Genomic DNA, 25,254 nt, shown 5'->3' on the forward strand with positions numbered 1-25,254 from the left:
AATATAAATTTTGACCGTCGAGCACAGACCGGATTTGATATTCAGTCAGGCGACGTATTTAAATATTTTACCCGCTTATTTCGTACGACTCGCTGCCTAATTTCACGAATCTTTCAATGGCACGTGACTAGATAACACGATCGATAAAAAAAGGACAATGCTCGCAATCGATGAAGCTATTGTAAGAGCTGACGTAACCATCTACTGTCGAACCTTTTGTGGAATCGCCCGCATAAGCGAAAATCAGTTCCCGTCGATCGTCATGCGAAATATTGCAAAATTCCTGGGCCTTTGATGCGTGTATATCTTGCTTCACAATTGCTTCGCGTATCGTTGCATTTTATAATGAGAATTTTTCTTTATTCATCTCCGATTGAAGATTGGCAATTTTTCATTTAAAAAATAAACTATAATTGTATGTCTTGTAATTTCTGTATATACAGGGTGGTTGGTAACTGGTGGTACAAGCGGAAAGGGGGTGATTCTACGGGAAAAAAAGTCGAAAATATAGAATAAAAAATTTTTTTTCATTTTTTTTTTTTAATTTTTTCATCGAGACAACGATCTACAGTGAGATCCGTTATAACGAGACGTGATAAAGCGCACGCGTACCGAGCGAAAATTCAAAGTCGATTTTCTCGAAAACAAAGCCTCAAACGAAAAATTTTTATATTATACTTTATATTTTCGACTTCTTTTTTCGCGTAGAATCACCCCCCTTTCCGCTTGTATTATACCATCAGTTACCAACCACCCTGTATATTTTCAGATTAGTTTCAAGTTTGACCGATATAATCTCAATGGTCGTGTCTTACTACAGTGCTACTGAAATTTCTATATATTTTATAATACACATACAACATAGATATAGATGTTTTATCTAGTAACTATCCAAATACTTTCGTGAGACAGTGTATATTTTTTCCCCAAAGAAATAACCATGTTTCTATTCGATGAAGAGGAAAGATAGAGAACTGTCGATCCAACATTTTCTCTATCTCCTTATCCCGAGGCTTTCTAGATGATCTCGGCAAGATGCTTCGAGCAATCATAAATCACAAAAGAAAGGGTGGCTGACAAAGGTGTTGAGCAAGGGGATGAGATAGAAGGGTCCAGATAGATAAAAGAAGAAAGAAGAGAAAAGATATTCAAAGCGTGGCGTGGGATGGATCAGTCCTTCTTCTTTTCTTTCCTAAACTTTTCTTATCTTCCATATCGGTTATTTTCTTCTCTTTCTCGATGCGATTAGAACGTTTTTATAGCGGATACGAATTATGGCCGGATGAAGCGACACGACGAAATTGAATCGAAGAAATATAAGATTCGGACCCCTTTTGTTTAACGGTCATATTATTTTCACCTGAAAGCGCAGTTAGCATTCGAAGAAAGGAAGACGTTATTTATCGGCAACGTGCAACTTTCTCGGCTGAACTGTTCTAATTACGGGTTGCCTAATTGCCGCTCGTTTATTTTCCAGCGAAACAATCCGGGATGTTGAAATTGCAAAGGTTCACCACAAAATTTACGCTTCTACCATTTCACTGTCTTCGTCCGGTGTTTGTTTAAATTCCCATTTCTATTAAAATATTTTACCAAAATATTCTATAGTCGGCAGTGTAAATAACCTCGGTCGAATCAACTAATGTGCTTACGTTCCTCAGTTAGCACAAATAGACGAGAGATTTAAACACCATGGGGAAGACATAAAAATCACTGTAGAACGTGATAATACTTGCCTCTCCGCGACTCGCGATAATTTTTCAAACAACACACGCTTCAATTCGACCACCTCATATTTTTCTTCAGAGAAAATGTTATTTCCGTTTAACATGTAACCAGTATTATTCAGGGGAGAAAAATCGTGGGTGTAGACATCGAATTCGCATTGTAAAAACGTAGCTCGAACGCGAAAATGGAGCGAGCCCAAAGATAGTCGCCAACGAGTCTACGAGTCTGAAACAATCTTCGAATACACCAAGTCGCGTTATCGCCGGCCGAAAGTCGTTGCATTGTTTCTTCTGGAGCGACAGTAAGAAGCCACGCAACTTCCTAGAATTCCTTCTAACCCGTGAAACAATCGTTACATTGAATTAAAGTCGAATAAAAAGTCTACCAGCCGGACCAACTCTATCGATAGACGCGGCCAGACAATGACGCAATTTCACGGCTTTATTTTCGAGACACCGAATAACGTTTAATGAGGTACTTTCGCAAGTCGATTGAACCGCCGTGTAGCTGGAATCTGGAATTCGCAATTTATACGCTTGAGATTTGGAAAATAAAATGATAGAGAAAAGATATAAGGAAAAGATATCGTTTTTAATGACGTGCGCCGCTGTACGTTTGATACGGCTTATATCTATTCAGAGTCGGACAATTCTTTGTTCAGGAAGAAATTGTTACTTCTTAACAGGTAACAAGTACTTGGTGATTGTCGTAGGAGGATTTGTGACTAACACGAGGTCGAGTTTACACGGTGGCCAATGGCCGAGACACAGAGTGAAATAAATTGGACGAAATCCCTAAGACAAATTCTTCGACCCTGCTATCTACGAGTCGCACGGTAGCCAACGGACTAACCATTTATCGAGTTGCCGCGAAAATAGAGAGCGATCGTCCATTTCTTTTTTACGGCTAGATAAGTGACATTGAAATTGCAGAAAAATGTGGATAAACTTATATCGAAATATCGTTTGTCCATTAACATTCGTGGTAATATTGATGCACTCGGTGTGTATCGCCAACTGTTGCATTTTGCTTTTACCGATTACTCGTTGTTGTCTCGTTTTGCCACGTTTCATAGAAAAAATATTATTCCGCGTTGATAATGAACTAGGTGCTCTTGCATAATTTAATTAATATTATTAGCAACGCTTTAATAATCACAAATTAGAAATCGTAAATTATTGTTACTGACTTTCCTTGTATAATAGCGATATCTTTGATGATACAACAAACGAAGTTTGTTAATGCTCAGTAATATTCCTGGATTGATAAAAATAATGAAACAAGTCGGCGCAAAAACATTTCTAACGACAATTTTTGGAGGAAATTTAAATTTCAATAACGACAAAAATGCTGAAAGAATAAAATCAATCAACGGATAATACAAAAACGAGTGATTGGAAACGATTGAAAAAGGAGCTACTGATTACCATCGAACCAGTTCAAATATCGCGTTAACCAATTCTCATGCGTTTCATTTCTGCCAAGCGTGGCGTGGCGCCCCGCTGCAAATGATTTCAAAAATGCTGAAATTCGGTGAATAAATTTCAATTTTACAAGGCTGGCGTTACGCTTGAGGCCAGAAATACACGTAAGCGTGAATGAGAATGTTTGCAACAATAAATTCCGACCTGGAGGGTGCTCCGGGTGTCGTGTGCAAAATGTAAATTTTGCGACAATGCTCGTAGAATCGCCGCGCGGCTTCTCGTTCTACGATCAATGAGAAACATTGCGTCTGGTTTGAGGCACGCAATACAAGTCACTGTAGCATATTCAGAGCAAAGTGAAAATATACCGGTATTTCATGGCGGGGCAGTCTCTTCTTTCATTCTGCATTTACGTAAATATAGCTGTAGCTGTTGAAAGAAATTTGGCACATTTTCAGTCGCTGTGGTACCAATGTGAACTTTCTAATGTATAACTTGTAATACGAAGTTTTCAATTGGCCAAGAAATATCAGCTCCCGGGTGAAAAAGTGTACGAGTTCAGTTCAGTACGTGAAAAAGTAAAAAATTTTGAAGCGCTATCTTAACCCTGAATTTAATGATCCTGTTGGGTCAATGAAACGCGTACATATTTTACTGAATGAATTCGTACTTTGAGCTAAGTACTTTAAGCATCTTTATTAAATATAATTGAAATTGCTTGAAGGAATAAACGTGAATGAGCTATTTATGTGGAGGAGATGAAAAACGTACTTTAAAGCGTTAATTGGACAGGATTAAAAACTGAATGAAAACGGTTCTTATTATGTCGACAAAGATTTTCCTGGTCCATGTAATTTGCTACGATCTATCCGGAATATCGAATAAACGGTTCGGCTCGAATAATTCAACAATCAGTAATTCTGTTCCACCGTGCTCGCACATCTGTTCACATTAATTTACGGTAATTACCAAGTCGACTTGTAATAAAGCATAAAGCGATATGACTGCCATATTGAGCCGATGCTTACTCCGCCAATTTTACGTCGTAGTGATTATTTACGATCGCAGGATTGACAATTACCCTTGTTTCATAAACGCGTGAATAATTTAACGAAAGATCCGGAATCTTAAATCCTGGAGATATTCCATAGAGAGTTGTTAACATTGTACTGTTCCCAGAAGAGCTTAAATGTGCACGAAAAATATCACTTTTCTTGTAATATTGTTGTATGTCAAATTACTTTGAAATATTTTCGATTTAGTAGAAAAAGGCGTATTTGTTTGAAACGAATATTGTTTCGTGCAAAAAATAAAGAAAAATTAGCTGCACTAACGAAAGACTAAAGAGGGATATATGGAGAGGGAATTATGAAAAGCCGAAATCTTCTTTTTTTTATAAAATACGCGGAACATTATTAAAATATCCTTCATTAAATATCCAGAATGGTTTTAAAAATGATTTCCTAACTTATATGGAAATTCCACTAAAAAAATCCCTCGATAAAAAATATATTTAAAGTCCAAGAAAGAATAAATTAATAAATTTAAAGAGCAACAGGGTATATGGAGCAAAGAAAGATTTAGTACGAACTATTCGCTGAAAGCGAGTTTAAGGGAACTCGTATTATTATCACGCGAAGTTTATACATTAGCGTCATCGCTGGGTGTACGGTGTACGCAGTACGAAGCGTTTTCTCCGGCGATTGTCGCGTTGTGGTCGCAGCAGCGAAATGCACCAGAGAACCTGCAAGCTCATCCGAGCTTTGTTAACTTGCTTTCAGGTAAATGCACAGGAGCGTCGTGTGTGCCAGCTCTCGGACGTGATTGGTGAGGTGGTGTGCGTGTAAAGGGCCAACAAGAGAGGCCGCAACGGTGAGCATTCGAGATGAGCTATGAATTTAGGCTGCCTGGTAGCCACCGTCTTCGTGCTTCAGCTGCTGTTCAACGTCACAGCGCTACCCTCAGTCGTCAAGATTGGTGAGTCAATTTGATTCATGATTTTTTATTCGTTTAAATTAACAATTTCGACAGGATAATCGCGAACATTGAATTAGTGCTAATACCATCGTTGTTTCAAAAGTCAGAGAAAATAAATTTAATTCATAATTCCGTTCGGTTCTTTGTATTATTTTTAATTCAGTTGTGTTCTTCTATTTTCTATTTCTTTGGAAAATTTCTGGAAAGTTCGAGGTAAATATGAACGTACCGTCATTTCTGATTTCAATTTTACGTCAATACTTTTTCTTAACACGTTCATCGCGTATGACACGTACTTTTATGTACGGTACCAACTCGTATGTCGAATTAAGAGTATGAATTAAAAGTTGGGAGAATATAACATTTCATAATTATTTATTTTATATAGCTACTAAATTTATAATGGAAATTCCTTGTTAGAATTTGCCACTGTAGTAATTAAGAATCGAGTCCACGTTGCTTATTATTGCTTTAAATGTAGCATTTTTTAAAAGATGTTTAGCGTTAGTAAAAGCCTCAGAAATAGGTTCTCTGCTTATGAAACTCTCTGTGATATAAAATTAGCTAACGAAACGTGGTCAAGCAAATAGCTATGTTATGCAACAGAGCAATCAAGGAACATGTCGACAGGGGCAAAATAAGCAAGAACGCCATCTGTAATCCCCAGAAAAGTACAGGGCAACAAAGTGAAGTGGAAAGGTCTTACATTTTAAGCGAAGAATTAGCGAAAGGTTGTGACGGTCTCGTTTCTTCTAGTGACGTCCTTTTGCCCGCAAACTTTACTGACTTTCTTTTCCCTCCTGACAACTAACTCTGCTCGCGAAAAATTACCCGTGTTCATGCACGCTTCGTTTCTTTCATAATTTACGTCTTGCTTAAATATTCAGAATTTCGTCGAAGTTCGTTATCGAACGCATTTTCAAACGATCGAAGTTCGATGGACGGAGGAAAGGGCCGAGCTCGTTAACGCAAAACGAGAGGGCGAGAAATAAAATGCGACTTGCCGAGTCGTTAGTATTCCAGCGATCTTAAAGTTGAGGATGTAACTCGATAAATTGAACTTCTTAATGCAATCCGACGAAGTTGCAACCAGGACAGCTCCTTCGTTCCACTTAGTAATATGTACGTGACCACGTTGTTCGAGCGAAATGTAGCTCGGATAGTTTCCCAGTTACTATATTTCTACCGTATACAATGGTTCGCGAAAGTATTCTTTTATGAATTGGATATTTGTTATACAAAACATTTTGAAATTTCATTAGCACTGTAATGGGATACGTCTATCGCGATTATGTTGGTCAAATTTGGATCAAATTTGCTGCATATTGCAGCTGCTGCTGTATAATGCTATAGCTGATGCGCTACTCTGGTTCAAATAAAAGTGTCTATGTATATCCCAGTAAGAGCTTTTAGATAGAAACGCCAACTTGGTCGAAGTTTACAGAGTATTACAGATCATACATTCTAGATTAGGGGTATTGGAATTCGTAAAAATGGACGTCGTATTCTTAAAATTGAACGCTTCGTAAATTCGATCTATATTTCATCTATATAGCCATGATAAACTCCAGCACAATCCATTTTCGTGTAGCTAGGTATTTTTAGATGTCAACAAGCGTATATTTCTTCGGCTTATATCGTGGTAATTCAGCAGAAAATTCTACGTTCCTGGCTCGTCCTCCGGAAATTCGGGTGTCGTTTTCAAGAAATATCAAACATTCTGATTCCGTATGATACCGACGAAACATTTAGATTTCAGTAGATATCATCGATCCGGAAGTCACACGCCATGAAATGTTCGATATTTGTCTTACAGTATGATGCACCGTGTCTCGTGTCACCTATCGTACGTCTCGCTAAATCTTGTTTCGCCTCGCGTTTCCAGTGAAATTGAATTTCCATTGCTGGATGCCCCTGGAGGCATCCAAGTTTGGTACGCAGGGGTCCTTTAGGCATCAGAAACGATCCTATACCGGGACGCACTTAGGTATCGCAAAGAAAGGGGTTAAAGTCAATTAATTAGACACGATCGATACTTTTCATTGAATGGGAGCTTTCAGTGGAGCTCAGTGAAGCTCGATGAATTTTAATAAAGTTTCGTTGATTATTTTGGCTAGATTCACGCAATTATATCGATATTTAGAAATTTTATTTCTTTTTTAAATCACTCGTGAATTTTTACTGAGGCACGCTCGTTTTTACGAACGATTGTATCAATTCTATGTTAGCTCGCAGCCTTGCCAAATTGGTCGCGCAATCTTCTTCGATCAAGTACATCGAATAACAACAAGCACGCTCGAAACACATAGTGTTTAAAAGGATCGACATTTGCCGCAACAACGTCGAAATTCATAGGTCAACGAGAGGCTCAGTTAATGGACCATCATAAATCATTTAATAATGAACATTATTCCGCGGTCTGTACCAGCGATGTCTACCTCATTCCGCTTTAATTAACCGTCTCGTGCAAAATTAACATCCGTCTCTCTTTTCTCGTAAAAAAAAGTAGTCGTTAGCATTCAAGGAATATTACATATTTCCTTTGCATTTGAATATCCAATTAATCCTTCTCGGACATTTTCCTGGAAGGGAATTTTTTTTCCATACTCGAAGAAAATTAATGACATTTCATCTGGTCGGATGTCGTTGACTCATTGGCGATTTTTCGCGAAATGATTTATAACGAAACGATTTATGGCGAAAATGCTGCTAACTAGCAAAAATGGGCCTCAGGTTTAAACATTTCCTGGCGACGTTAGATAGGAAGAACAGCCACGGTATGGTAACTTCCAACTACTTCGAAATGACATTACCGGGCTCAGAGAAGTTCTAGCGGAGCAACAACGTAGCTAGCAATACAGCGACGCGTAAGACCAGACGATTCCCTTTTCTTAGTCTCCCCGAGTCTCTGTCTTCTGGACGAAACTCACTGCAAATGAATAGTGAACAAGCAGTCTCTTTCTTTGTTCTCCCGTACCCTCGAAAAGATTTCGCCTTTAGAGGCTAAAAACCTCACGGAGGATTTACTGAAAGAATAAGAAGACGCGGATGGTTAAACATTCTACTTCCTTGTGTTTCCTCCCCTGGTCTGTGTACTTATTATTACAAACGATGCGGTATCCTTTTTCGATGGGGAAGGAGCTGACTCTTCCAGGAAGGTGGCTTTTTATCTTGCCGTGGTAATGTAATAGCCAGAGAGAAGAATTAAATAGAACGTCTTTCATCCCATTGACTTATGTATATTAAACGAGTTGCTCCGCCTTGTTTGTCTTTTGAGTCAAGCCCTGCTTTTCTACAGACGTGGGTATTCCTCAAAAGCATCGCTCGATAATTAAATACAATGAAAGACCGGTATAGAAGGCCCGCTGCCCGTTCATATTTCCTCGTTCCGTTTCCACTTTTTCAGACTCGCGTTCATTCTCATTTGTTACATAAAAATCTCGCTTCGTCTCTGTCCGCGTTAAACGAGCTACGATGTTTCCCTCTTTACGGTTTCCTCTCTCGAAACGTGCTACGAGCGTGAAGAATCGCGGAACAAGGCTGTTGGTTCGTACAGGAAGGAATATCACGATAGTCGAGACGACAAAAGAAAGAAAAACAAGCGTTCGACGTCAAGTCGTTTTTTCACATCTGCGAGATTCTACTTTGCACATTCAACGAGATCGAGGTGAGGACATTTCGAAAGATCACATTTGTCACTTGCCGAGAGAATCACCCTGGATATCCGCCGTCTTTCCTCTCAAGATCCTTCCTTGTGCTGTTTTCATCCTGCCTTGTGACGAGTGACGAGCGAAGAGGGTGAATAAATGGACTAAGTTCGGCAACAAAGGGGAGACGTGGTTAACTCCCACTTGTTCGGCTACTCGTTCCCAAATCTTCCACGTTCTACGACTTTTATTGTCCCTGCTTTTGTGTACTTTTCCACAGTGTGGCCTGGGTCGTCGGGAAAAGATTGATAGAGACAACACCTGCGCCATACACGATCCAACGAATTCGTATTTCGAAATCTTATCATGTTCGCTACAACTGTTTCCTCTCATTTAACTTGTTCACGCATCACAAAATTTCGTACCATTTATTATAGTTTCCACCTTTCTTGCTCTTAAAGTGCTACGAACCACGGACGATTATTCGACATCAAAATTTCCAGAGCACAGACCAAACGTATCCCCTATCCCGCAAGAACCATTAAACAAAAAAGCGGTGGCCGATTTCGAGAACGAACGCCATAGTTTCGTATATATTCGCGAGGTGAAACAATCGTCTCTGTTTCTCGACTTTCTTTCCGCATTTGAGAGCGTAGTATGGGTTGGCCGCAATATTAGAGGGCGCAAGAAAGCGACAGGAATTGCAAAGAGGACAACGTTGGAACGGTATGTAAATGCCGGAACAGCAGCTTCTCCATTTTCCCGTCGACTTCCTGCCTCGCGTTGAGATCCTCTTGATGGGCTTTCGTTGTCCCCTTGTGTCCCTAACAACGTAGATCCCAGGATAATATAATGGGGTGGCAGAATGGAAAAGAACGAAAGTACGCAAAGAGTGGAGTAAAGAGAAAGACGGGCTTTGGGAATCAAGACTGGGTGGAACCGGAAGAGGAAGGCAACACGGAGGGTAGTTACGACTACGTGGCGCCCGAAACATCAGCGCACCACAATCTCTACCAGGATTTCCACGGGATAATTTATGGACGATTGATATATTATTTCTCGGTCCTCGGCAGCATTATCGACTGCTTCTGTAGTTAGAATCGATAGACTAGATTCTATCTAGTGCACAAGAATTCAACCGCATACCCTTTCCTAGAGATTTAAAGCTGTGCTTGATGAAATATCGAAATATAAATGTAAAACGTCATATGGACGTCGATGAGGTGTAGTCTTTTATAAATATCGAATAGTGCTCTCGAAACATTAATATTCCGTGCCTCGTACTACTGGTTTTCGTACTACTAACTCGGCTTGTAATATCGAATCACGCTTCCACGGTTTCAGTTTGATAAACGCGAATGAACCTTAGTTTCAATTCTTACCGTTATTTCTGAAACGATAACGCTCTCAACCGATTAAATGTTTCTCTCTCCTACATTAAATCTTTGTATAATATTATAAAATTTGGCGCTACATAAAATCTTTCCCTCTGCAGCTCAATCTTCGTAAATGGACCTTCGACTGGAACTCAGATGAGTGGTCACGAACTTTCCAGACTCTCATAAGTGTATCCTTTCAATCTCCCTTTTCACTCACAGTTACCTTTTTCCCTGTTCGATATTATCTTCATCCGGTAGACTAATGGCCCGTATTTATTTGCGGTTCTCTTTTTCGAGAACCCTCGTGAACTTGGCGAAGCGACTCTCGCTAGACGGGGGTACGATCGATTAATTTCAGCTATTAACTTCTCGGGGAAACTGACTGGAACTGAAATCTACTCGTCGAGAATTTCCAAGGCGCTTCTTAAGGAAATTATCTTTGTTTTTCCTCCATGATTCCACGTTGAATATTATCTCTATCCCAGAGAACAATAAACGATGTTTACCTCCTCCCTTCTGCACATCCATAAATAACGTCAAATGACCGGTCGGCACGATTATTCTCTCGACTGGTCGATACTAGCCTCGCAAGCTTCTCTACACGGACCACGAGGCGAGCTTTCTCGCGGGGGATCAGGCAACCCGAACTTGGCCCAATGGGTTTGCAAACATCACGGTGTCCCGTGTAAATATTTGCTGGAACTCTCGGACGATCAACGTTCGTAAATTATCCGCTGGAAAGGTGATCTCTTTTTGATCGGACGTCCTGTGGATATTCAAACTACACTGACTTATGTTTTGACAATGTTTATCCACCATACATTTTGACAGATTACCACCTATAATTTATTTGCAATTTGGTAATTCTACGTATAACCTTCTTCTTCTTATAACTTACGATTACAAGATTTAATAAAAGTTTCACGAACGAAAGTTTATTAGTGTTAAACGAAGAATCTAATGTAAAAAAAAAAGTAAATATCTCTTGATAAAATGTTGGTCACTTTACACTTTCTAAATGGCATCGCATATTTTCTTTTCGTATTCCTAAACTGAGTGAAGCAATCGATTAAGAGGCACATTATCGCCTAGTTTAAAAATATGAAAAGAAAAATATGCGTGATAACTCTTAAAAACAAGCGTGAATATTTTGCTCGTCAATGTAAGGGTTAAATCGATGCATCCATTTAAAATTAGTTCTGGATTGGAGCGCGGATTAAATGGTCAAAAATGTTCTTGAACAATCCTGTCGAAGAAGCTATCAGTTGTTAAGCGGCGTTTTCACGGGAGAATGAACCGTTCAACTTTCACGCAAGTCTTTTCCGTGAAAGTGAGAAAGCGTCACGACGTTGGTTCCTTGGTCGATTGCGTCTCGCCGTTCATAGACGCTCCTCGTCTCGGTCGAAATAGAATAGGGATAGGGATGGACGACGCGTAGTAGACGGCTTGGGAGGCTGGCAGACGACAGGAAAGAGATCGGAACGCCTGGGAAGTAGAAAACGACGAGATAAACCGAGCGGAAGAACGATTTTGCATGTAAGTGGGTTACCGTCTCGCCTTGGTCGAGCTTGCGGAAAAATTTTGAAATTGTTCGTGTCGCCCATAAAAGAGACAAGCCTCGCCGGATATTCCAGACGTGGTCGAACTCGAGCGGAGACGAAGATTTTTTGCATTTGAACGAACAGAATGTGTAAATCTTCGAGCAAAGATATGTATTCATGGATGGTCTGTATATGATGCTTATACGGAATTTCTAGGGAAGTTATCTTGGTGAAGTTTCGAGTATGAGATACCTATACATATTTTGAATATTTGAAGCTTTATGTAACACTATCGCCTCTTGTAATGGGGCGATCAGCTCTACATTTTATAAAGTTCTTACTTCCACGATGTGTTTGGAAGTAAAGTTGAATAAAAGCTGACGGTTCTCGTCTAAAGGGTCGAACGAATTAACCTCTCCGAGGTGAGGGACCGACTTTTTTCCCTAGCTAGTATCGAGTTACACGAGTTGACTTTGAAATTGGAGCAGGGAATCCAGAAGAAATCATCGACCTGCTGTCATCTACAAGTCGTCGATAGAGATGATGGATTATTGCCATTAGTTTAGCAAGTCGTGATAGAGATGGAGATTGCGACGGGTTGACGGGTTATGGCTTCTTTGTCCCCTTCTTGACGCGTCATTCCTTTCCCTTCGTGTCTGTTAATAGAACTCTTATAAAGGATAGGCGAAGATAAGTTATCGACTATTTGTAATATAATATTACTGGCAGATTCTTCAATGAAAGACAAATTTTCATTTATGCTTCGCCTTTTATATAATCTTCTATTTTGCTCCATTGATATTTTAATGATATACGAGTGAAGCGTTTTTCATCAGGTTTTACATTTCATTTTTATAGTACCATACATCTTAAATTCTTGTAGCCATAAGAAACGATATAAAATGTAATATACTTGGATCCAATTAAAAACTTCTTTAACGTATCCTTAAATTTTCGTATCAACATTTTGATTAATTTGAAACATACAATTTAATGAAAATTATTATTCCTAGTAAAAATGCACCGCCAGAAAAGTAATAATAACTTACATCGTTGTTGGAAACTTGGTAAGTTTGAACTGAAAGAGGAAATTCACTCCATCGTCACGTCTAACCAGCTAAGCACACGCTGTTACCCCAAACGTATCGTATAAGACACTCGTAACGGTAACCGGAAGCTTCGGTTTCCGCGTAACACGAGTGGAATTCTAAGCAACACGGATGCTCGCCTCGTGTCCACAAAATTAACAGAACCGCAACGACTTAACTGGATTACTTGTTGGAGAAATGTGCAGCCAGCCAAAGATGAAAACCCAGAACGCCGAGGGAAATGATTCGGTGGCAGGAACATCGATCTCACGCGACATGTCGTTCTTCGCCAGCGCTACATGTATTTCTGTATTCAGGAAACATACGGCTGGCGACACCGTAACATTGCTTATGCGTATCTTTGAAACCGCAACAAGTCAACCATTTATCTCTTCTTTCAAATCCTTTTTGGATTTCCCCACTAGACTTTATCCAATCGACTTTGTCCAATTAATAAAAGGCGACGTTTAATCCTCCTTTCTCACTCGAAAGATCTGTTCCTACAAAGTGGAACACAATAACGATCAACCCTTCGTCTTTGTCATAGTTTCAGATATCCTTAAACCTTTAACTATATACCCTATGAGTGGAAGGAAATTCCTTGTTTCTTGGTCGCGAATTGTTCACGTGATTCTCGTGGAAATCCAAGAGTCTAGATAAACGTACCGCGTTTAAATTCATTTCCACGTTTCAACCGGCTGGTTCCTCTGAACTCTAGTACTTTGACCTGACTGCTGCAAACAACTCACGTAGAAATAAATTGTAATGTTGCAAGGAATTCAAGTAACAAACTCTGAAGCTGTATTTATTCACTGCATATGCGCGTCTTTCAAAAGTAGTCAATATTTCATACACATTGAACTATTTAACCCAAATTGTATCGTCACAAGAATTATCCGCGAAAGTAAACACGATAAAAACATACACCATGTCAAATATATCGTCGCAAAGCTGCGAATTTGTAATCTACTTTTCCACTTACATGCCGGTCATATGAATCATGGTGGAATCCAACGACAATTCAAGCTTATCACGATCCATTCTGTTTCACGGGAAGCCAGGTTTCAACCCTTTTTTTTACCCGCCGTAATAATACCTTTTGAGATATCCCCGCAGCGGCGAGCCTTGGCGGACAGCTAAATATGTTTTCCAGGGTTATCAACGACCCTAATTCACTTTGGCTTGACGTGTTATTCAACCTGACCCTCTCATTGTCTCCCGGTGCTTATGTCCTTGTGCCACCTATGAACCAGCCCGAATTTCCTGGTGCACGTCTTTCGACAGTAGTAGAATTGGCGTGACGAATGTACAAAGCTCGCTAACGCGTTTGTCAGTATCGCATTCTAATCGCAGAGAGTGCATCGTATAAAAAGAACGTTAATTGTTTTCCGGAGAAGGAAAATTGCAAGCGTTATTCTGAAACGAGGTCGTTACCATCCATTTCTCGTTCCCACCGTGATTTCCGGGATGGCTCGAAAGAAATGTTAGTAGAAAAAAGTGCTCACAAATATGGGGAAAATTAAAGATCCTGCAACTTATTTGCATCGTTTAAAATACGTACACGAGGTGGACGTTTATCCATGAAATATATCGCCGAGTTTTAATATTTAATACGACCATTGAATACCAGTATGGAAATCCTTCGTTTTTTATTCGATCCTGTATTTCTTGCATGATTATCGTTCGAGTTTTCTCGTTTAATTTCATGATTCGTGGATCGTTTTCCGATTGATTCCGTTAAGACGGTGGTTTACTCTGGACACGTAAAAATTAACTATAGGTATTTCTGGAAATTCATGGAGTATAAATCAAGAATAGTTTAAATACAAATAATTGGAAAACTTAATTTTTGCAATCTTCTTAAATGAAATATATTTGCAATAAAAATGTACGATAACGTCCTCCGGTAGCGTGTCTTCATTTTCCCCCGTTATTTTGAAAAAGCTATGCAACAAGCATCTGTTATCCTCCATAAAATTTTAAGATACGATAATGGTTTCATCGTTTAAGGATCGATTTAACGCTCTACTTTTTTCGACCGTTGTCTTCTTTTCTCATTGTTCTAAGACGAAGTTGTATTTCATAGTCCTTCTTCTATTTGCTATGAAGATTCATGGATAGAACAATCGAACAAGCCTCGGGTACTTGGAGAAACAATTGCCATTGTCCAAAGTCAATCCGCCAGGCTATTAGGTAACTTCTCGGGAGAGGAGCACTGAACGCTTGCGCCGCTTATCAGCGTGTTAACGACGATAATAACGGAACAGCCTGTATGCAGGATGCACCTTGGCTAGATCGATGTACATATCCCCAACGCGTGGCAGTGAATGCCGATAGCTGGTTAATCCCGTGTCAGATAATGGCATTATCACAAATTCGTACAGAATTACACGTCTACACCATGTCACACCTTCTTCGCGATCTTCCATATTAAAAATAAAAGATTCCATAACTATATCGATCCATTGATTAAAGTTCCTTTAAATTTCAAAATACGAATAAAATTCATTAAGTTTGCATATTGTAACTATGAAATGAAGTTCCAAGTTTCGTTACTATTTCTTCCACTTAAGTATTACAATATCATGAAGTTTGGAGAAATTCAAGTGTTTTACAGTACAGTTTCTCGAATTTATAATTGACTTCTATAGTGATCTATTATTCTAATACATATTTTATACCTAGACAAAACAACTTGCTTTATTTATCTATGTTTAACAACGTTACATATGCGCAACTTTTACATATTATTTCACTTGGTGCGTAATGGATTAACTCATTGAGAGCGAAGAAATATTATCGAATGTTAATTTAGTCGTTTTACGCGAGATTGAGCATCCCTTAAACCTAAACGGGTTAACTTAAACAGAGCAGAAAGAAGTTGTCGAAAGTTAATAAGTTGTAAATTTACGCGAGGCTATATATCTGTACTATTAGCAACAACAAACTCGTGAAAGTTCGATGACTCCTTTCCCTCTCGTTTCCCAGATTACCCGAGTTGATTGTGAAGTTCTCAAGGTTCTCGAAGTAATTCGATGTTCTCTCCCTGTTCGAGTTCGTTCCCAACAGATTCTAGGTATAGGCTATAGATTCTCAAACAATTTCAAAAAATTTACCGACTCCAACCAATATGATTATGCCAGTTAGTTCCGAAACGAAGATCGAATAATGCTCAAGGGCGTCTCGTATATTTCCACGAACAATAGTCATTGTCCAAGTTAATCTACAGGTCTATTGATCTAATACGCGATAGAAACGCGTCTTAACTCTTTCCGAGACGAGACATCTCACTAACACGATGTTATTCGTACGATGCTATAGATGAAGTGTCTCGAATATCTTTTGTTAGAATGTGAAATTTCTCAACAGAAAATTTGAGATAAATAATCGACTTTGCATGTTTCATTATACTGCTCTTCTTAGTGAAAATATCCTAAGTTTTTTTTCTATTTTTCAAAATATTGGCAAGATATTCTATCGATGAATGTAGACGGAATATATTTTGCCGTATAAGCGACAGTGTATCGAGATAACTCGCTCACAGCGACGTATACGAGACCTATCTCAACCATAATCACAGTGGTCGATTTTCAGTTTTAAAGCAGAAGCTTGCAGAACATAGCTTCTAGTGTTTCAAAGTTCAATGAGTAGAGCTATAGTACAACCACTGACCGTCACCTAGTTTCTCGACTAATGCTAACCCGGTACCTTCTACGCGTACGATTAGAGTAACTCGTGTAGAGAGAAGAAAGGTGAAAGAGCACTTTCGTAACAGAAAGCGATGGAAAGTTCTTGGTCGATTTGAAGAGGAAAGCCGCATTGTTTCAGGAAGCACGGTTACGACGTTTATAGGGTTATACTTTATCCTCTTTGACTTTGTCTCGTTCATTTTCTCAAAAAACCGAATCGCATAAATAGTTTCGCGCGTAATTGGCCGACGACTGGCCTTTAAAGAGACCGAAAAACTATTCCGATATCTCGTCAGGGGACAGCAACGCGAGCGTACAAAGTCAGAGAGTTGTCAACTCCGCGTAGGAAGCTTCATTTCAGCGGACTCGTCCAGCGTGACAAAAGGGAAGGGGTGATGGAACGTCGGCGGGGACGTAATGAGAGCTATACACGAGAGCCATAATGCGATTACCCTCGAGGGCTTCAGCCAACTACCCCTGAACTCGTCGGATTTCTAGCTATTGCTCTGTCCCAGCTAAACATCTCTACGATTGGCTTGCGCGAAAAGTTGACGACCCTCAGGCTGAAATTCCCCCTCTGAATTTTTTAAACTAAGCAATTAAATTGCTTCGTCCACCGGTTACTTCGTGGATTCGATTTCTGAGTATAATGAATTTTTCAGTAAACGGAAGATCATCGAGTTAGCTGTTATTATACGTTTATTGAACTTTAATTTGATTCTCTTTTGCGACTAAACGGTGAAACTGAATTTTGACGATATACGGGGAAAAAAGAGTAGAATATTGAAGATCGTAAAAGCAGTTAGAGTGGAAGTTAGTTATTTATTGACGAGAGCCTAATTGAATTTCTGTTTAACTGTTGCGGTTCGAAGAATCGATAGAAGCATTAGAGGAACGCCGCCACGGAATCGCAGCGATGGTAAAACTATTCATCAATTATTCCTGCTAACTCTATTACATGATTTCCACTCTTAATGAAAATTCCATTGACTATGTTGCTCATTGATTACATGTACGGATCCAGTTTAGATATGTGCCGACACTTATATATAATTCTTTGTTTATTGTATATATATAACAATTATTTTATAATTATTTTATATATACAAACTATAAAGTTAGAAAGCTGGATACATTTGCCAATTTTCGAAATAAGAAAAATTCTATAGTTCGACACTTTTTCAGGTGCTTTAAAATAATAAAAAGTACATTAACTCCTAGAGCTCTCCCACCTGATTTTTTGTTTCAATGATGAGATAAAACTTCAAAAAGCAGTTAAATTAAAATTCCCAAGCTCTATCATTAATGAAAATTGCAATGTATTTCACGAACTCTCTACTATAAAAACAGTAAAAACACATATCGTGAGACGTGTTACAGTTTGACGCTTCATCGGTATCTTTTCCTGTTGAGAGGTCGGTAGGAAACGATAAATATTTTACGGGAGATACATCGCACACATCGAATAACATTGGATTCTTGCCAGTCGCGAACCAAGAACGTTGACCCTTGCACATCTCGTCGAAGATGGGTCATAGTTTCACGAGATGGTATCGTTCACTTTCTGTTATGTCGTCCGCATTTTCGAGTCCGTAGTTTTTTCAACTTGCCGCACTAATACGTCTCAGTCAATAAATTAAAATTATCGCGTATGCTCCCTGAAGAAAGACGTTCTTCGATTGGAACAGAGACTGACGATTAATTTCCAGCCGTTGGACGACGAATATTGTTCGCAATTCGGGAAAGTAGAGCACCTTCTTTATTCTCTGATTCTATGAATTATGCTTCCATCGATTTCTACGCTCTTTCCGACTGGTAAGCCCTACGTGGATGTTGGATTTACAATAAAGACGTGACTTTGTTTGGATCTTCGCGATCATGTCGTCGACTCACAATCTAAGTACAATAACTTTTCCCGAAAATCAATTCGAAATATAAAATTATTATTTATTCAACTGTTTAGCTCAATTACTATAAACAGTTTCTTTCCCTTCAAACTTTACGTAATAGCATTTGGGTATAAAATCTGCAATAAAATATTGTTCATCTCTCTCATTTTGATTGGTAATATTTTTATGATTACTAGTGGTGTAATTGTATTAAGTAATTATATCGTCATCTTATTAAGCAACTCTCTAATGAAGTAAATTTTTACAAATATCTCTAAATTAACATTCTTTTAAAAAATAAATAAAATGACTATAGTGATTAAAAATATCGATTATGTGATACAACGGATGCCCATGAAAATCCTATAAGGCTGTTCCGAAAACAATAACCTCTGGATTTTGTCGGTCCATCCCTTTGTTTCCGTTTTCCAAATCCCTTATCCAGAAACTACGTTACACGGTAACCACGCAAACTAAGCCTCATTATCTCAGATCCAATAAACCATAGCCCTAATCCAGACTTAGCGTAATTGGAATAAAAGTCGAGTAATCGTGGCCAATTGTTTCAAAGTGCGATCGGCTACGGATGGCCGGACTCTGGAAATTTTCGGCTCGACTTCCTCCTAAAATTACTCCTCAAATGGATTTAGTCCAAATCTGTCGGTAACTTGGTCGCTCGTATACACTGTTAAGCTCGGCAAAATAATGTGAATTCTTGTTTCCCGTTGTTTAAACTTTACGTCGCTATTAATTCAACAACGATTTTGGTAAACGACCGCATTTGTTATCGGGAAAATCCAAAGGTAATGTCGACCGGTTCAGAGAATAGCCGCTGAAACGTGATCGTTCGAATTTGATTGTTCGATCAAAATTATATATCGAACAGAATGTATGGGACTCGGTTAATTCTAGAATTATTAACAATAATAACTTGTCCATTTTAAACTATAATAATTCTAAACATATATATATAACGTAATAAATTTATACAGTTTCCATAAGAAAATTATCGTCCCAAGAGCAATTGTGACTACCTTAAATCGTACTAAACATATTAACAATAATATTAAAATTTCCTCCACCGAGAAAAGTGGTTGATTTAGTATAAAGTTTCTGACGATATTTCCACTGCCGTTGTAGATCACACGCAAAAGTTAGCTCTAAGCAACCCCGCGGGGACTTGGCGAAATTTGGTTGCATTCTAGCCCAGCTTTCTCCGGAGGAAGCCAGTCTACGAATTGAATAACATTATCGTCACCGTTACCTTCGTACATTCGAGACATTTATCTTTACACGTAACCGCGGTTGTGTCAATTTAGATTCCGTACGCTGTTGCATTATTCAATACATTCGTCGTGGTAGTTTGCAGGTGCATCCTGCATAATATCTGACTACAGCCTGTGATAATCGTGGTATTAGTTTGAGACTGTCTGATCGATGTTTCTAACCTGTTCCCTTACGCAGGATCAAATTGCAAATTCATTCGTAAGTAGTGTTTATTAATCCTCATGAAAGTCCGATTCTTGTTCCTTCGCGTTCGTTGTCTGGTTCCTTAAAATTCTCTCAGCGAGCCAAAAATATTGAAGAATTGAAGCTCCTTGGATCAGATAACTTAGATATTCGTGCGGAATGGAATTAATTTTCTTTGTTTCCTTCGTCGAATTTCCTTTATTCATAGCATCGATTTATTCGGTTATCGCGTCCGTGTTGAAAACCGGAGGCTGAATGTTTTATTACCGCAGTCCTAGCACGTATAATCTGATAGGAAAGTGCTCCACAAATATGAAAACTCAGAGGCAGAATCTTATTTTCCAACAATCCTTGTTCGAGCTTACCATCATACAATTTTGATTCAGAACTTCCCGATGCGGAAGTTGAAAAACTTCGATCCAGAAACTTCTACAACGAATCTACATCTTATGGTATTATTAAATTCTCAAACGAAATGACGCTCGTAGACATAAAACGAAGATGTCGTAACATAATGGAAAAGTCGAGTTTTTACGTACAGAGGACTTAAAACAAAACGGAAAGCTTAATGATCTCTTGGACTCGCGTTATATATGCACGCAATTTTCTCTCTTTACACGGAACGGTCTCGAACATCTGAGAAATCGATTACAACCATCTTGGCAAAGGGCTCGATTTTACGACAGCACGTGAAAGGACGACAGTCCCTATAAATGAATTACGGGAATGGGGTGTTACTGCGAAGACCTTAACAGAAACGTCGATTATCGACCATTAATTCAAACGCTTCGTTGCTCCCGTCTATGAAATTGACTTCTTCCATTCCCCTTCAATTTATCGTCGAGTCCCCAGCAAAAAGCGAAAGTGTTCTCATGAATCCTGTAGACCTACCTTCCAATCTTTTTCCCATCTGTTTCATTCCGCGACTTTTGACAAATGTCAACACTATTCGCTCCCTCCTCCCTTTCCCCTCCTTCATGATGATATATTCGTTCGAACAATATGATAAAAAAGCACACTCGTTCCAAATGTATTTCCTTCTTCCTTGTAAAATTCGATCAACGAGCAGGCGGCGAACTCAATTTCCACGCTTCTGCATCTTCCTCTTCGTCTTCTTCGTAACTTCACGCAACCTACATTCGGCCGTGCGTTTAGATACAGTAGGACGAATAACAGACTGAAAGTTTACGAGAAGGCTGATTTCGTATTCATGGAAAGCATCATGAGTATTCGTTCGAAGTCGACGCAGCTTGCGGTACAGAATACTCGCGACCGAATCTCGGCCTGACGGGCAAACGAGAAGGCCGATCGAACGCGGAAGATACATCTCCCCGGTTATTGAGTCTCTATTGGATTGCCTGGCAAATACCTCGGCACCGTTTCTATCTTAATGTTACCGACAACGTCCTGACAATCCTGTGAATCGATTCCTTTATCCCGCTCGTAACAACTGGATAAAGCTGGAAACCTACGAGTCAGCTCTTCGTATGTACCAGCAATTTAATTTTTCGCGAAGGTGGATCAATCAAAGGGGATTTTTCTACGCGTTTATTAATTTTCTGTAATTCATTGCTCTTTTAACTGATCGTACGAATTTCGAGGCAATACAGACTGGAAGGGTTTGACGTTGACGAATTTGATCGTTTAATATCGGATTACGATGGGAGTGTTCGAGCGGTGAAAGGTGCTATTAGATTGACACGAATTGTCCAACCTTTCGGTGATTAATGATGACAACATTGCCACGGTAAATCGATGATATTTTAAATTTCCACAGTGATTTCGTTTCAACGTATTGAATGTGACTCAAATTCTTTAGATGCCTTGCATTGTTGTTTTTTTTTTTTTTTTTTTGCTGCTTTATTTGAGGGGTGACGATTAGCTTTTAATCTTTGAATGGGAATCATTGGTCAACGTTGGGATATTTAGATGGTTCGTGTCACGCGTTGATTCTACACTGCCTTGTTCCACCGCGATGAGAAATTTACGGAATTTTTCGTCTGTAACGTTGACTGACAGACACGACGGCAAATATATGCGCGTTTTTTTTATGTCCGATTTCATGCAATTTATGAATGCTCCAGGATGCGTCGTCCGCGTAAACGCTCGATTATTTACGTTTATTCATGTAAAGCCTTCACCCGGGCCATTTTTCGTTTACACAAATCTGCTTTGAGATATTATTCAACGGATTTTTGCAAAAGAGGCGTTATATAAAAATATAGAATATAGAATATATAGAATATAGGACGTTGTATAAAAATTGTACCAGCAAGATATTTATTCTTTAGCCTTGCTTTGAATTTATTGCCCGTTACAGTGGTATTGTCATAAAACCCTATTTAATCGAATTAAAAATTCCCTTTGATATTCCACCGCTTATGAAACCATTCAAACGTTGATTTTCAATATAAAATATATCATTGTGGTAAACCGAAAAGCATATTATATCGAAAGGGATGGATTATAATAAATATAAAATATACAAAATATATATAATATAAAAAAATATATACAGGGTGGTTGGTAACTGGTGGTACAAGCGGAAAGGGGGTGATTCTACGCGAAAAAAAAGTCGAAAATATAGAATAAAAATTTTTTTTTACTTTTTTTTTAATTTTTCCATCGAGACAACGATCTACAGTGAGATCCGTTATAACGTACCGCACGCGTACCGAGCGAAAATTCAAAGTCGATTTTCTCGAAAACAAAGCCTCAAACGAAAAATTTTTATTCTATATTTTCGACTTCTTTTTTCGCGTAGAATTACCGCCTTTCCTCTTGTACCATCAGTTACCAACCACCCTGTATATACCATTTGATTGGTATATACATTGGCGTATGCCATTTGAGACGATGCGTTTCAAGCCTCTAAAGATCGTTCGCGTTACTTTAAAAGTTTTTCACCAAAAAAATGTAGTTTAATTCCGATTCTGTGTTAGCGATTCGAAGGGTATTTTTCATCCAATGCCTCATTACAATCGAGTAAAAGTTCCGAGCGTTCAGCGATCATTTCTCGACAGGCTGGCCCGCGCGAATGTAATGCAATCAAATATAATGGTCGTTTACTAATTACGTGGCCAGTGGTGCGAATGAAAGTCGATCGTACGCTTAATGGCGGCACCAGTTGACGAATTTTGCGCGCGACCAGCCCCGTTTCTGGCTGTGACAGAGTTGCTGCCACGTTCTGTTCACGGTGGAACAATGAGGCGCATTAATGACTCCAATTTCGAGCGATTACGTACGAACGCCAGATACATTCTCGATTTTCAACGCGATACCCGTTTTCATTTGCAGAATTATTTCGAATGAACAATGTAGGAAAAATGTAACGAAGTACGCTGTAAATATTTTCACGATGAAGCAAGATTCCTGCTTGATCCACAAGTATTCTGTCATTTTTGTACTAATGCTACTGACTGTTAAATTTCAGATTTTGTCTTAGAAATTCGAAATGGAATCACTTGATAAGTTGTAATAACGGACATATTAAAACGGAGAACGTAGGAACTGAAATTCTGATACTCAAGAATTCTGTTTGATTCTATAAAATATTGCTTATATGATAATTCTTTCCATTTATTTGATTTAATTTTCTTTACGTAATTATAAACTTCAAGCGCGTAATATCGCAATTTCTTTCATACGAAATCAAAACAAGGTAAATTTGGTTCAGGCAATTCCAAGTTTATGTCCACAACGATCTCTACAAAAGATCTCGCGACAATATACAGACATATTTATATGTACGCTGGACGTTAATATCGCTGAAAGCAATTTGTCCGCTGTAATTTCTTATGATTTATTCATTCGTTTGTACTATTAATATGTATAATACTGTTAATTTATGTTTTCAATAATTAATAATTTATATATTCTTTGTTTTAAATCCAAACTTAAACCACTCTTATTCACTGTTCAACGTAATGATAAATACACAGCAGCGAAGAATAAATAGAAGTAGATTTATCATATTATTACTTCAATATATGTATACAATAAATTATAATATAAATAAGTAAAATAAATAGTAAAATAAAGTATAGTATAAATTCAATAGCTTCGATTCTTACTACAGCAGTGCATTAACATATTTCCATTATTCGAGAGTAATACGAACGAAAATTTATCCTTGAAACAATTCTTCACTTTTCCCAGTTGCTCTATAAATACATCCGCGTTAATTTCGGGCATGAGAGGAGAAATATTGCCTATCGACGATAAAACCAGCGCTTACCACAATGAAACACGGCATTTGAATGATACTTAAAAATAAATCGCGGTCGTATTCGACACCAGACCGATAAATGTTTAACACTGAAAGCGTATCAGCGTTATCAGGACATAGGCGTTGGTGGCGGGAAAAATTCAATTTCGCCCGGATTTTTTCATTTTTTAATATTCATGACCCCGGTAAAGGGAATAGACAAAGCGAATAAGAGAGACCAGCACAGAGAATGCAGCGCTCTGTCGAAAAAATGTAATCTTTGATTAAAATCGCCACATGCATCCCTGCAAGCGTTCGATCTAAATCTTTCCCAGCCCATTTTCAGTGAATCTCCCAGGCGAATCAATTTCCATTGACCACCTCGATTTCCCAACGCTGCCGAAAATCGAAAACCCCAGCTGCGAAATTTCAGCGAGTTTTGAAGTACAAAGAGGCTCATTTCTCGGTGAAAAATGACACGAGCGCGTGAACGAGAGCAACGTCGACGCGTGTATTCGAGTTTTCGCGAGTTTATGATGCGTTGACCGTTACCGAGGCGCACGAAAACTCGCCGAATTCACCGTTAAAATTCTAAAAAATTAGAGGTCTCCTGGCTGTAAACGAAACTAGAACGAAATATGGTAAGATGTCCATAGAAAGACTGAAGCTTAAAAAAAGCAGAAGGAAAATCACGTCAGCGTCATAAGCTGGCTTAAAGCTACCTGCATATTGCTTTAATAGTAAGTCGAACATTCTCGTTCTCGAACAGCCGAATTTTCCACGTGGAAATTTGCTCGATGACCGGTGGGGCATGACGAAACCGCTAACGAGTCGCATTAGTTTAATAACTCTGCGAGCATCGCGGCGAGAAGAGACGCTCTTCGTCATGCTCGACGATGAACTACGACGCGTCGGCTACGATGCAGCCCGCGCAAACTATTAATCACCCGCTAGCCGGCCATTAATTACCGCTGCTCCGAATTTCGTTCTTGCAGCCTTCCACCGGACCAACTTGAAGGGATGCTATGTGTATTTACGCCATCGCGTCGTGGCAATCCCTTCCGAGTTTATATCTACCGCGCCGCCTCGAATTTGCCGCTATTAGGGGCTAACCATGCGCCACATTCCGTCTTTTATCTTTGAGGATTGATTATCGTTTTTGTGGAACACAGATTTTTTATGCTGAAAGGGAGAGATATTGAGATATTTCAAGAG

The 25,254-nt window shown here is 38.9% G+C and overlaps 1 protein-coding gene across 8 annotated transcripts in view; it reads left to right on the plus strand.

Annotated features, from left to right (window-relative positions):
• Window positions 1-25,254, plus strand: part of LOC126867599 (glutamate receptor ionotropic, kainate 2-like) — a 117,309-nt gene that overhangs the window by 2,119 nt on the left and 89,936 nt on the right. For all 8 annotated transcript variants that reach the window (XM_050622260.1, XM_050622253.1, XM_050622255.1 and 5 more), the window contains exon 2: window positions 4,934-5,129. In XM_050622260.1, coding sequence (XP_050478217.1) covers window positions 5,045-5,129 — 85 coding nt within the window. In that variant the 5' untranslated portion in view covers window positions 4,934-5,044. The remainder of the gene's footprint in view (window positions 1-4,933; window positions 5,130-25,254) is intronic.

This window comes from Bombus huntii, chromosome 7 (assembly GCF_024542735.1).
Source record: "Bombus huntii isolate Logan2020A chromosome 7, iyBomHunt1.1, whole genome shotgun sequence".
Taxonomy (NCBI): Eukaryota; Metazoa; Arthropoda; class Insecta; order Hymenoptera; family Apidae; genus Bombus; species Bombus huntii.